Genomic DNA, 12,726 nt, shown 5'->3' with positions numbered 1-12,726 from the left:
GGGCAGCCTCCAGGCCCCCATGGCCCTGCTCAGTGCAGCTGGGCAGCAGCCTGGGCAGTGCCCGCATCGCAGCAGCAGGAGCCAGTGCCTGCCAAGGGCACCACATGCTGCCTGACCCAGTAGCCAGCAGGCTTTTTAGAGCAGGGTCAGGTCAGAACTAGCATGGGGCCAAGTGCCCACGTTGCTGTTGGCGGTGGGGAGGCCAGAGCAGTGTGGCTCCCACGCATGCAGCCTCCTGCACTGCCAAGCCAGACGGGTGGACAGTGGGATGCATGTGCCTGCTCACCATCCACCCCAACACCCTCACCCAGGGCCCAGCCACACACTGGGCTGGCCGGGCACAACTGCTCGTGGGCCAAGGGGCAGCTGGAGGGCGGCACAACACATTCCAGGTGCACCCAGGATCAGTGCTGGTGCTAGTGTGCCCTAGCCCTGCAGCCCCCCCGCCCAGCCCCACAGATGGCCTTGCACCTTCCCCCCTGGCCCCTGCCTGCCCCCACGCCAGCCTGAGCAGGAGCAGCATGGGGCTGGCTGTTGCAGAGGTGCCCCACAGGAGGCCTGGTGCCCCCTGCCCCACCTCCAAGCCTGGTCCAGACCAGAGTCCCCAGCGCAGCCCAAGCTGCTGTGCGTGAGCACAGGCTGCACTGGGTGCTGGAGCGATGGCTATGGCACAGCCTCCCCTGCACTAGGATGGCAGGTGCCGGGGCTGGGGGAGCGGCTCTGGGGGCAGGTGGGTCTGGGGCGGGTAACAGGGACAGTGTGGCTGCACTGTGGCGAGGCTGTGGCACCTCTGGAGCCGGTTTCTCTTGCAGGGGCGGGCACCAGCAGCCAGGGTGCAGCAATGGGCAACTGGAGCCTGCTGGGGTGGCCACTGGAGCGGACACAGGAGCTCTCCACGGCCACGGGCCAGGTGTGGCTCACCGCGCGCTTTGTGTTCTGCATCCCGGCGCTGGACGCAGCAGCCGGGTGGGCCTGGGTGGGCGAGGCGGCCAGCTTTGCCTGCAACACGCAGCAGCCGAGTGGGCCTGGGTGGGCGAGGCGGCCAGCTTTGCCTGCAACACGCAGCAGCTGGGCTGCCAGAGCACCTGCTACGGTGCCACCTTCCCTCTGTCCCAGCTGTGCTTCTGGGCACCGCAGATCATCCTCGTCTCCACGCCCAGCCTCGTCTACCTGGGCCACAGCCTGCAGCTGGCAGAGCCAAAGGGGCTGGGGCCGCAGTGCTGGGGGCTGGGGCAGGGCACCGGGGGCATGCCAAGGGCCCGACTGCGCACCTGGGCTGGCACCGTGGTGTGCAAGGCGCTGCTGGAGGCGGCCTTCAGGGCAGGGCAGCGCGCACGCTACGGCTGCCAGCTGCGGCCCCTCTCCTGCTGCAGCCGCTGGCCCTGCCACGGCACTGTCCACCGCGACCTGCTGCAGACCACCAAGAGCCTGTCTTTGCGCTGGCCTGTCCCTGCTGCTCACTCTGGTCAACCTGTGCCACCTGGGCCTCACTGGAGCCCCGCAGGGGCCCACGGCCAGCAGCCCCCAGGCAGCCGCGAGGCCCCCAGGGCTCTGCCGGCCCAGCTTCATGTTGCCTGATAAGCGAGATGGGTACAGCCCCCCGGCCCGGCTGCGCTTCCCTGGCCCTGCCCCTCTGGTGCCAGCCTGCCCCTGTGGCTGCTAGGGTGCCCAGGCGGCACAGTGGCAAGAACAGCTGCCCGGTCCCGGTCCCAGGGGAGCGAGTGGCCCCAGCGCTGGGCAGCACCCCCTGCAACCCGGCCCATTCAACACCCGTGCTGGCGCTGCGCTGGCTGGCTGGGTGTCGGGGTGCAGCGCTTCACCCCGCAGACCTGCCCCAGGCCTTGCCGTATGCACAGCCCGCTGCGTTTCCATGGTTACCCTTTGGTCTCCAGGTTTCTTTGCCAGGAAATGCTGGTCCCGTTGTGCAGCTCCAGGGCCAGGCTGTGAAGCACCGACAGCCCTGCTGCAGCCAGGCAGGCCACGAGTGCGGTGCAGGGCGATCCCCTCGAAGAGCCCCCCTGCAGCCAGGGTCAGCCCCGCACCACGGTCCTGGCAGCCCTGCCGCTGGGCCCAGGCCAAGTGAGGGAGCCTCATTGCACTGGGCGCGTCCCAGGTGCGGGGGTCAATCTCCACTGCCCCTCCTGCCCTGCTGCTGGATGCACCCTGCCTGGCACGCCCCCCAAGCTGGGCAGGGACTGGGGAGACACCAGGCAGGGCTGGCTGTGAGCGAGGACTGGCCCTTTGCTCCCACCCGGGATCCGGCACTGCGGGACCCCAGCAGTGCTGGGGTGTCCTCCACAGCTCCCTCTTATGCCCCCCAGCCAGAGGCACCTGCACTGCACAGTTAGCAAGTGGTGAACACACGCACGGGGTGTGCGAGGCTGGCTGTGCCAACCCCACAGGGAGCTCAGCTACCCCTGGCATCACTGCAGAGCAAGGCGCTGGGGCTCCTCTAGGCCCAGGGAGCCCCAAGTCACAGGGACCAGGGCTGGTGCTGGCACTGCCTCCGCCCGGCCGCCACGGGGGCCCACTTCAGCATGGACGGAGGGTAGGTGTGACGCCCCGTGGGATGGAGCAGCAGCCCATGCCCCACACCAGGCGGCTACAGACCCAGGCTGCAGCGGGCGGTTTGTAGGGAGGGGGCCAGGGCACCATGCTGGGGGGAGCTGGGGCTGTAGGTGGGTGACCCCCTGGCTTGAGCAGGCCAGTGTCAGCCATGCTTGGGCCACAGCCGTGGGAGGCGAGCTCCGGGGCGCAGTGGCAGGAGCGGTCTCGCTGCTGCTCAGCTGGGCTGTGCCGTGCACCCAGTCAGTCCCCTCCGGCCCAGCAGAACCAGCCCAGCAGACCCAGGTTTCTGCGTCTTTATTGAAATGAATGGTTCCAGACACAGGGTTCGTCCTAGCGCCCCGTTATCACTACGACAAGACCGGTGAGTGCTTACGCTTGACATGGACACAGAGGACAGGGCCCACCAGGCCCAGGACAATATGTACAGGCTCGTCAGGCAGTGCCGAGCCCCACTGACAGCTCGGAGGATTTCAAACACCACAAAGGGGTGGGAGCTGGGGCAGCAAAGCAGGGGCTGAGCAAGCGGAGCCAGGAGCCACCACCTGCTTGCAGAGTGCAGGCCAGGGGCTTGGGCCAACATGGCTAGCAGGGAGAGAGGGGTGGAGAGGTGGGCAGCCGGAGCCTGCTGCTCCAGCTCCGGGCATGCGAGGGGGTCTGATCCCCTGATCCAGCAGGTGCAGGGCATCCCTGCTCCCCCTGGGCAAGGGGGTGCCATCAGCCCCCAGCTGGCCTGCAGAATGCCCACCTGTGCCCCCAGGCTGCACGCAGAGGAGGGGGCTCCGTGTCACAGAAGGAGGCAACAAGCTGGAGAAAACAGCCGGGCTCTGGCCAAGGCGTGCCCTGCCAGCACCCGCTGCCCTGGCCGGTAAGGCTCCATGCCCACAGCCCCCAGCCCCAGAGAGGCCCCTGCTTCCTTCACCCCAGCTGGGCTGCCCCAGGCTCTGGGTCAAACCCCTCTCCTGTCCAGCAGAACCAGGCCAGCCTCACCTTGCAGAGCCCATCTCTGGGCCCCACATTTGGGGCAGGGCTCTTGTCCCCAGCTGGGAGCTTGGCACTCTGGCAGCGAGCAACCCAGGGGCCAAGAGCCTCCAGCAGAGGCTGCTGGGCCCAGCCCAGCCTCCCACCCCTCGGCTGGCCTTGGCCTCTCCACCGTGGCAGCCACATGACACATTGGGGGGTACGGAGGAAAGGAGCCAGGTTGGGAACAGCCGCGTGGAGCTGCCTGCTGCAGCCCTGGCACAGTCAACGGGGGTGGTGCCAAGGCAGGGTTGTCAGCAGCATGTCCTTGGGCTCTCGGCTCCCCTGGGCCCGCAGCCACTGGGAAGACAGGAAGGGGCAGGGCAGGACCCTGCTGCAGCCAGGCCCAGGCTGGGAGGCAGCGTGCAGGTAGGGCTTGGATGCTAGGGCCCACTGGGGCCTCGGCCCTAGCACGAGGCAGGGATGTCTCAGTCTGATACAGATAAGCAGGACAGCGCCCTGGTCTCTGGGGCAGGGAGCAGCGCCAGCCCCATGCCAGGCCACCCCACTCACATCCCCACGGGGGGGTGGGCGGCAAGAGCCAGGGGGACGTGGCTTCCCCGCACAGAGCGGACAGAGCACCGTGGGCCGGGCTCAGTCCATGTCGTCATCCAGGCCGCCGGCCCGGCTGTGCTCCTCGTAGATCTCGCGCACAGCCAGGAGGCGGTTCAGCATGCTCTCCAGCATGCTCCGGTCCATGGGGATGACAGAGTACCAGAGCGGCGACTCCGCGATGCACGACCGCTCCGGCTGCAGGTAGAACACGTCGCTCCGGTTCCGCAGGCTCTCGGGACTGCAGCAAGAGGGGAGTGGCAGGGTGAGGCCTGGCTCTGGCCCCCTGTACAGGCCCTGCCTCTCCCTACCTGCCCCAGGGCCCAAGACCTGGCTGACCAGAACCTGCCCCCACCCCACCCCACTCAGGGCACGCTGAGCCCTGGCTTCCCCAGCTGCTCCCTATCCATTGTCAGGAGCAAAGGAGGTGGCAGAGGCATGGATGAGCGTTCAGGGCACCCTCTGCCTCCTGCAGAGCAAGGACCCAGCAGCTGGGTGTGGGCTTCTCTTCTGGGGCCCTGGACAGGCTCCGTGGTGCAGGGACAGCAGGAGGGCACAGGTCACCCCCACCACCCCAGCAGGAGGGGAGATGAGCTCTCTGCCCCCATGGGCAGCATTGCACAGGCCCTGGCAGGAAGGTCAGGGCTGGGGCAAGCAGGCTGTGTGCTGCAGGGCAGGCCGGGGTGTGGGGGACAGCGAGGGCCAGGGCAGCAGGGCCTCACCATTTGGAGAGATAGAATTCGTAGAACTTGACGGGACAGCGGAGTGGGTTCATCCGGTTCTCGCGCTGCTCCAGGATGGGCATCTCCTCCTCTCGCTTTCGCTTCCCCAGGCCTCCACCTGCGGGGGGAGAGGCTGGAGTCAGGGCTGGGCTGGGCTGGGCCAGGATGGGCAAGGGGGCTGGGGTGGGGGCTGGGGCCATGGTCCAACGCCTACCTCGGCCTTTCTTCTGCTTGGCAGGGGCGAAGTAGCGGATGCTGATGACCTTGGTGGTGCCTCGCGGCGTGGTGCACTTACGGGCCTGGCGCACCACATTGGTGAAGGAGAGCTGCATGTGCTCGTCTGCTGTCTGCAGCCCAAAGAACTTGGTGTTGAAGAACATGAGGGTGTTGAGCAGCACGAAGGGCGAGTACACACCCAGCTGCTTGCACTCCCACAGGTGCTCCTCCTCCACACGTGAGAACACCGTGTCTGTGGACAGAGAACCAGTCACTCGCTGTCCCACAGTAGGGCTTGAAATGGCCCAGCCCAGTGCAGCAGCACAAGGCTGGAAGTACTCAGCCCCTCGCTGCGGGGCAGGGAGGACAGGGAAGTGTAGGCATGGGCAGATGTGGGGAGTTCTGCCGCTGTCGTTCTCATCCTGGCTGACTGACACCAGCCCCACAGCCCTGCCGCAAGCCACAGCATGTGACACTAATCCTACAGCCAACCACGAAGACAGCTGGGAGGTGACCGCACATGGGGCAGAGAGGGCAGAGGTAGAGAGAGGGATGAAGCCATGGGCAGGATGGATACACACACCCATTCTTGCCACCACATGGCAGGTGAGTGGACTGCCAGCACTGCAAGTCTGGGCCAGGTGGCACAACCACTGGCTTGGCACACGTGGAAAGGGCCCAGACCATGAGGGATGGGATGGCCACTGGCCAGGATGGACAGAGGTGCCTGGACAGGAGCTGGGCACCTGGGCAAGTTTAACTCCCGCATAACTCTGGGAACTAGCACAGCGGAGCCAGCCAGTGAGGCCACAGTGCTCTGGGCTGGGAACTGCAGAGGCCAAAGCATGGCAGCTGCGTGCTGGGGCACTGCTCCGCCGGGTGGTTTCCAGCCAGGTCGTACACGCAGCCAGAACTCCATCACCAGCCCCCTGCGCACTGCAAGCACAAGGCACTGAGGACCTATGGGCTGGCTCTGGTGCCAGACCCCAGCAGCATGGCGGCTGCCTCCCCACAGCAGGAAGGCAGAGGGTCAGGGCAGGCTAACCCTTGGCAGAGGGTCAGGGCAGACTTGTGCCTTGGTTGTAGGCCCCTGGACCACCAGTCTTGCTTCTCAGCCAGGCTGGTGGTCCAGGGGCCCATGGCCAAGGCACAGGCCTGTCCTAAGGGTGCTGCCCACCTAGGGCCAGGTCCAGCCCGGCCCATGCACAGCCCTGCAACACGTACTGTTGGGCAGGATTGTGGGCTGCCAGCCGCTCAGGGACTTGTTCAGCTCCTGCACAAAAGTCAGGTAGTAGAGGTCCGTAAAGATGTTCACCATGCGGTTGTTCTCCAGCAGGTACTAGAGGGAAGGGAGCACAGGTCAGGCCATGCAGAGGGACCTGAACAGCCACCCTCCTGAGGCTGCAGGGCTCCCAGCCTCAGGAAAGGGCCTGGCCTGAAGGTCCCTCTGATGGGGTTGGAGGGGCTACAGGCTGGGAGGCCACCTCACCTGCTGGATGCCCAGGCAGAGGTAGTAGATGCTGTCCGGCTCGTAGCGCTCACCGTTGGGCCGCGTTATCTCCTTGACAAACTGAGCGAGGCCGTAGTTGAGCTCAGCTGCTGTGCAGGCCAGGATGTCCTCCTTGATGCGCATGGGCTTGGCTGTGGGGAAAGCAGCACTGGTCTCAGCCACAGGGAGCACAGAACTGCCCCAGGCCCTGGTGCTGGTGCTGGAACGGGCCTGGCACAGGCTGGTTTCCGCAGCTCCTGCAACAGCGTCCTGAGGCCCAGCAGTGCCACAGCCCCTGCCTGCCCTGAGCAGGGCACTTACGCCCAAAGCGCAGCTCCTCCGCCTTGCTGGTCTCGCCACCTGCATACTTGGCCTGCACCCAGTACTTCCAGGCGTTGACGCCATATGAGTAGTTCAGTGCCGTGCAGCCGGGCTGGCTGCTCATGGAATCCCGGGAGCAACTTTCGGACAGCACCAGCCGTTTCTGACCCTACAGAGCAGCACATAGGAGGGCTGAGCATGCTGCCACTGTGGCAGACACTGCCCTTCCCAGCACCCCAGGCATTGCGCCTTCCTGCTTATCACAGCTGCAGCCCATGCCCACGCTCAGGGGACTGCTCCAAGGCACTGGACCCTGGCTTAGGGCACAACTATGCTTCCAGCTGGGAACAGAGGCTTCCCCTGAGGCCTGCAGGGCCAGTCCAGTGCCGGGGCTGTGCTGGCACCATAAGGTGCAAGTACGGGTGCCCCACAGGCTGGTGTTGGGTTCCACTACTGCAGACAAGCAGTGCCCCTGTGAAGGAAGCTGGCTCCAGTGCACGTGGGTGCAGCAGGGGGCTGAGGAGGAAGTTCCATGCGTGGTCCTGCTCCCTCTGTGGCATGGCTCCAGTCCCCAAAAGAAGTTGCAGGCTGGGTCCCAAGCAGGCAGCACCCACTGAGCTGCTGGCAGCTCCATCCTGGACAGTCACTCACCTTCCGGACAGCGCGCGGCAGGTCCTGGTCCGTGGACACGTCATCTGGTCCCACCAGGCCGCAGTCAAAGAGGAAGTCCACACTGGGGTTGATGTCCAGGGGGTCTGGGGGGAACAAAGAGCACAGCAGGATTTAGGGTCAAGAGGTGGCATCATCACTGGGGTGCCCCAGGGGCAGGTTTGGAGCACCCTCTGCCACCCACAACTACCTCCCCAGCTCCCTGCCCATGGAGCCCTGGGCACATGGACACTGCCCATCCAGGCCTCCTGCCCCTGCTTGCTTCCAACATCTGCCCTGGGCTTGGTCTGCTCCTTGCTCTGATGCCAGCAAGAATGGCACAGTCCAGCGCCTGCTGGCTCTGGTGCAGCTGGTCACTGGTTGCACTGGCACCCAGCATAGCTTGGTGCCCCAGCTGAGTGGTCATGCTGACTCTGAGGGATGCTACTGCTCCTTGCAGCCACGCTCCTGCCCGTGCCTTTTAGCAGCTAGTCTCTCCTGACCAGACCCCATGCTGGGGGAGCTCTGCACTTAGGCAACGGGCACAGCTGCCTTCACCCTCTTCCCTGCTGGTCTCCTTCCTGCAGACTGGGTTGTCAGCCTCCCCTGCATCCTGGTCACAGTTCCTGCTAAGTGGTGTCTCCTCCCACTCTGTGCCCCTCGGGGGCTGCTCCAGGTTCTGCCCAGGCCCTGGCGACTCCCCGACACTGGAGCAGATGCTCCACACCCACTTCCTCCTGGGTCTCTGGCTCCCGACATGCCAACTCCACATCCCTCTCCACTCTCCAGCTCTTCTCGCCTGCAGCCCCGTGCCTTCCCTGTACCCAACGGCCCACGCATCCCCTTTGAAGGGGGAATGCCTATAGCCAGGTCTCTCCTGTGAGCCCAGCCTCTCCCACAATGGACCTGAACCACCCCTGCCCAGCACTTACTCTTCGGGAAGTCGGCCTCCAGATCCTGGCCAGGCTCATCCAGCACGTTTGCCATCTTAACAGCCATGGCCAGCACGTCGTCCCTAGCTGGCCCAAAGAGGTCGCAGTCTTCCAGCAGGCCCTCGGCACTCTGGTTACTTACCAGGTCTGCAAACAAGGAAGCCATTCAAGAGCCCGCATGAGACGTACCTCCCCCCCGCCCCGCAAATGCCGTGCTGCAGGTGGGATCATCAGGCTCTGGCCAGCCACAGCCCTGTGCCACGTGCTGGCTCCAGGTGGCAGCGCTAGTCACAGCCAGGCTTCCCTGGGATGGCACTGGGGCTGCTTCCCTGAGCCTCTCAGGCACAGCCTGAGCCAGCAAGACTTATTCACAGTAGGTGCTGGGGCAGGTGGACCCTGAAGTCCACGTGCACACTCCTGGGCTGGTGTCTGCCCAGGAGAGCGCCACTGCAGGACAGGACCTTGGGGCAGCCAGCCAGAGCCTTGGCAGTCATGGCCTGCACTACAGGCTCTATCAGACAGAGCTGGAGGTCACTATCCTGCTAGAGCATGGCTCTCCAAGCACATGCTGGTCACAGAGCATGGTTGCTCAGCTACGGCTAACAACGGCTTGGCCCACGCCTGACTCTGCAGAGCCAAACCTGGGAAGCGGGCTTGGCTTCAGGAGCAGCGGGGCCCCCTGGCCAGCTCTGGGGAGGGACTCCCAAGCCCGAGGCAGGGTGGAACATACCACACAGGTCCGAGGAGGCCTTATCCAGCTCCTCTGCCTCTGCGATCATCTCTGCCATGGCCAGGATGTCAGCCTCCAGGGGGTTGGATGGGATCTTCACCTTCAGCTCCTCAATGGTCTCCACGATCTTATCCGTGCTCTCCAGCGTGGTGGGCAGGAACATTGGCACAGGCACCTGGGACCAGTGCGATGTCAGGCAGGGTCAGAGGGGCTTTTGACAAGTGGAAAACCCTGGCCCTACTCCCTGCTGCTGGCAACAGGGCGGAGAGAGCAGGTGCTTACAGAGTGGACTGGGAGAAGGAGCATCACTTACCGGGACAGGCATGGAGAAAGGCACGGGTACTTTCTGGCAGTACATATGCATAGGCACAGGCACAAAGATCGGGACTGGGACCGGCAGCACAATCACCTGGGGCTTCCAATCTGCCTCTGTTGGGGGTAGACCGCAATCAGTATCCTGGCAGCAGGGCGGGCACAGGGGCTGTCAGTCATGCTCAGCCCCGCAGGCGTGGCTGGCAGGGTCCTCCACACACCATCCTCCCTGGCACGGCACAGGGGGCTGGCCCACGCTGCTGGCACCCGCTCCCCTAGCTCAGCCCAGGTGGAGCAGCGGAGAGTCAGGCTGTGGGCTGCTGCTGCGGCCGCCAAGCCCTCCCCACAGAGCGCTCCCACTGGGTTGGGACTGACCGCCCTGCAGCCCTGAGACCGCCGGAGAGCTGCAGGATCTGGACTCTGGTACAATCACAAGAGCCCTGAAGGCTTCCTGGTCTGGCAGAGCCCTTTGCCAGCTCACATAGTTCCCACGCACCCAGGGCCCTGGCAGCCAGCTGTACGCACGACAGGGAAGGCTGACCCCCCAGATGTAGGGTGAGAACTGATCGGAGCTGGGAAGGCCCAGCTTGGTCTCCCCCGGGGCATTAGCTGGGGTGTGGCAGGGCTGGCAGGGGGCTGGGAGTTGTAGAGATGAGCAGCAGATGTGCGGCAAGAGAAGCAAGTGGTGTGGAGACTGGGCCACCTCTCCATGCTCTCTGAGAAAGGTGCAGGCCTCTCCCTGGGCAGCTGCCAGCCTTGTGCTGGCCCCACTATGCCCCGTGAGTCCACTCCCAGCAACCCATAGTGCCCGACACCCCCCGAACCCACACCGTGCCAGTCCCAGAAGCCAGGCTCCAGCACCCAGCACAGCCCCAACGGCACCACCACACTCACCCGTCTGACACCCCTTGGATTTCATTTCGATCTTGCAGGACACACCACGGTTCTGCATCAGGGGCTTGCACATGGCAGCTTTGTTTTTCCGAGGCGTGGCCGGAACTGGTGGTGGGGGTGGTGGGGGAGCAGACACCTGGGCGGACAAGGCTTTTGCAGACACCTGAAATAACCCAGAAAGGGGCTGCTGGTGTCTGGCTCCAATCAAGACCGCCTCTAGCCAGTGGACGCTCCTAGCCCCCGGGGCCGGGTGATTCCTGGAAGCTGTGGCAGGCGGTGCCCACCTTTGCGGTGCTGCCTGGCCCAGACCAGTGCAGCACAACGCCAGGCCCAGACCCCTTGCTGCTCTCCCTGATGCTGGGGCAGGCACCTGCTGCAGGTCATGGCTAGACCTGGCCAAGGGAGTGCTAAGCCCAGGGGCTGGTGACACCCGAGTGGCAAGCCCACCTTGTCAGGCAAGAAGGAGCTCTGGCCCACAGCCACCAGGACTGAGCTGTCAGGCCAGAGCAGGGAAAGATGGCACCTGCGCAAACATCAAGGATCTATAAGCAAGTCCACAGCCCAGGCCTGGTTGTCAACCCATGTCTGCGCACGGGGCTTGGCCACTCCCCACCACCAGCACCAAGACCGCCGTGCTGCCCCCAGCCCAACCTAGGTCTCGCTCCTGGGGTAAGGCGCACTGTCCCCACCCCGCAACCCCTGGGCCCTCCCTGGGCACCCCCGTGCACACACCCTCAGGACATCCGCCCCCTATTCAAGACTCACCGTGTTTGTCTCTGCTTTCTGCTGCGAAGAGGCAGGTGGCTTTGGCTCTGGGGTCTGACCTGGAAGGCAAAGAGAGAGTCATCAGCCCCAGCTGCGTGCTCCACTCCTGTGTGGGTGCCTGCAGGCTGGCAGGGCCACGGCTGGGCCTGGACGTGGCTGCAGACCTGGGCCAGCAAGGCAGGGTCTCTGATCAGAGCCCAGGCCAGTCCCAGGAGAGGCGACTAGTTGCCAGAACGTCCCTCACCTGAGCAGCTCAGAGGGCCCTGGGCCTTGGCTGTCCTGTCACTCCCGCTGCCTCTGCTCTCCCCTGCACCCCACCCCACGTGCCTGGCCTACCATCTCCCCAGCCTGCTGCAGTACAGCCCTGTTCACAGGGGCCCAGGCTTCACCCCAGCTCCTCCAGTGGAGGCCAGGGGCCTGACTAGAGCCGTATCCCTTCTCCCTGCTGCTGGCCAGGGAACACCTCTGCAGAGTGCTTTGAAACCTGGAGCAGAAAGGTGCTGGAGGGGACCTTGCAGCCCCCTCTGCACCAAGAGCGAGGCTGGCTCTGGGCTGCAGACAGCCCAGCTGAGGGTCCACTCCCGCAAACACAAGTGTATCAGGCAGAGACAGCACTGAGCTTCTCCTGGCCTCGACCATCTGCTCCAACCTTGTGTTCGGCATGGAGGACTGGTCCACGGGACCGCCCAGGACAGAGCTGAACTGCAAGCACCGTGCCTTCACCCCACGCAGGTCGGACAGCAGGCCCCTGGGGAGTGCCTCCACCCTGCTGGCACAGGGACAAGCACTGCAGAGAGCCTGTGTCATCGGACTGCAGCAACAAGGGTCACCACGACACCCGTCTCCTCTCCCCCTAGGCTGGGCTCCAAGAGCAGCTTTCTTGGGAGCCTGGACCCCACAGAGGAAATGCAGGGAAAGCCGCAGGTACATGCAAGGGAGACAAGCTCAGAGCCCCTGGATCAACCCCAATGAGGGCAAGGGAGTGAGTCCTGGCTGGGTCCAGCGTAGGCTGCAGCCACCCCAGCAGCAGAAGCTGCCAGTCTCCAGGGACCCAGCACTCATGTCCATCCTCTGCAGACAAGAACCCGCCTGCCTCTCAGAGCTGCGCCCGAGTGGGCGATGCCAGGGCTATGGGGCATACCAGCAGCAACGGTCATCTCTGCGGCAGGAAGACTACTGGCCCCGGAAAGCCGTTCCCCCGGCCCACGTGCTAAAGGGCCAAACCAAGTGCTGCTCCGTCAGCTGCGATGGGACTGGCTCCTGGGTTACAAGGATCTTGGGGTCCTAGCTCCCACACCAGGTTTCAGCTGCCAGTGGACAGCCATGGCCAGAGCATTCATTTAGGCAGCTCACATGCCATGAACCTGGTTGGCGGGGCCGGCAGCGGGGAGCAGGACCCACCAGAGCCAGAACTCCTTGGGAGGCTTTGTACAGAGCTGACGCAGGCGGCTCCCACCGGACACCAGTCACAGCAGACTGGTGGCCAGAGCCCCAGGCCTCTCACTAACCACAGTGGATCAGTTCCCGAGCTGCTCTGCAGCCAGAAGCTGCAGGGCCAAA

The 12,726-nt window shown here is 64.8% G+C and overlaps 2 protein-coding genes across 6 annotated transcripts in view; one reads left to right on the top strand and one right to left on the bottom strand.

The window, feature by feature from the left end:
* The first annotated feature begins 841 nt into the window (after positions 1 to 841).
* LOC149857958 (gap junction alpha-3 protein-like) lies at positions 842 to 1,578 on the top strand. The gene is made up of 2 exons (XM_090060259.1): positions 842 to 985; positions 1,039 to 1,578. Exons 1-2 carry the CDS (start codon positions 842 to 844, stop codon positions 1,576 to 1,578), a joined length of 684 nt encoding a protein of 227 aa, XP_089916385.1.
* Positions 1,579 to 2,845: 1,267 nt separating this feature from the next.
* The window catches only part of ZMYM3 (zinc finger MYM-type containing 3), a 33,128-nt gene continuing 23,247 nt past the window's right edge, over positions 2,846 to 12,726 (bottom strand). For 4 of the 5 annotated variants that reach the window (XM_090061629.1, XM_090061630.1, XM_090061631.1 and 1 more), the window contains 12 exons: positions 11,167 to 11,225; positions 10,402 to 10,564; positions 9,509 to 9,624; positions 9,196 to 9,370; positions 8,466 to 8,612; positions 7,537 to 7,640; positions 6,886 to 7,054; positions 6,565 to 6,716; positions 6,300 to 6,414; positions 5,074 to 5,328; positions 4,860 to 4,992; positions 2,846 to 4,378 (listed from right to left, as the gene is read on the bottom strand). In XM_090061629.1, the coding sequence (XP_089917755.1) occupies positions 4,180 to 4,378; positions 4,860 to 4,992; positions 5,074 to 5,328; positions 6,300 to 6,414; positions 6,565 to 6,716; positions 6,886 to 7,054; positions 7,537 to 7,640; positions 8,466 to 8,612; positions 9,196 to 9,370; positions 9,509 to 9,624; positions 10,402 to 10,564; positions 11,167 to 11,225 (1,787 nt within the window). In that variant the 3' untranslated portion in view covers positions 2,846 to 4,179. The remainder of the gene's footprint in view (positions 4,379 to 4,859; positions 4,993 to 5,073; positions 5,329 to 6,299; positions 6,415 to 6,564; positions 6,717 to 6,885; positions 7,055 to 7,536; positions 7,641 to 8,465; positions 8,613 to 9,195; positions 9,371 to 9,508; positions 9,625 to 10,401; positions 10,565 to 11,166; positions 11,226 to 12,726) is intronic. The other variant, XM_090061628.1, reaches the window with a different exon arrangement.

Source organism: Crocodylus siamensis, chromosome 8 (assembly GCF_052110815.1).
Source record: "Crocodylus siamensis isolate JL-2025a chromosome 8, ASM5211081v1, whole genome shotgun sequence".
NCBI lineage: Eukaryota > Metazoa > Chordata > Crocodylia > Crocodylidae > Crocodylus > Crocodylus siamensis.
This window is presented reverse-complemented; position numbering and strand designations above follow the sequence as displayed.

Excerpts from the sequence above, each read along its gene's own strand:
- LOC149857958 (XM_090060259.1), top strand. The coding sequence starts at position 842 with ATGGGCAACTGGAGCCTGCTGGGGTGGCCACTGGAGCGGACACAGGAG. Across the intron at positions 986-1,038 it reads GGTGGGCCTGGGTGGGCGAG|GCGGCCAGCTTTGCCTGCAA; the intron begins GCGGCCAGCTTT and ends TGGGTGGGCGAG.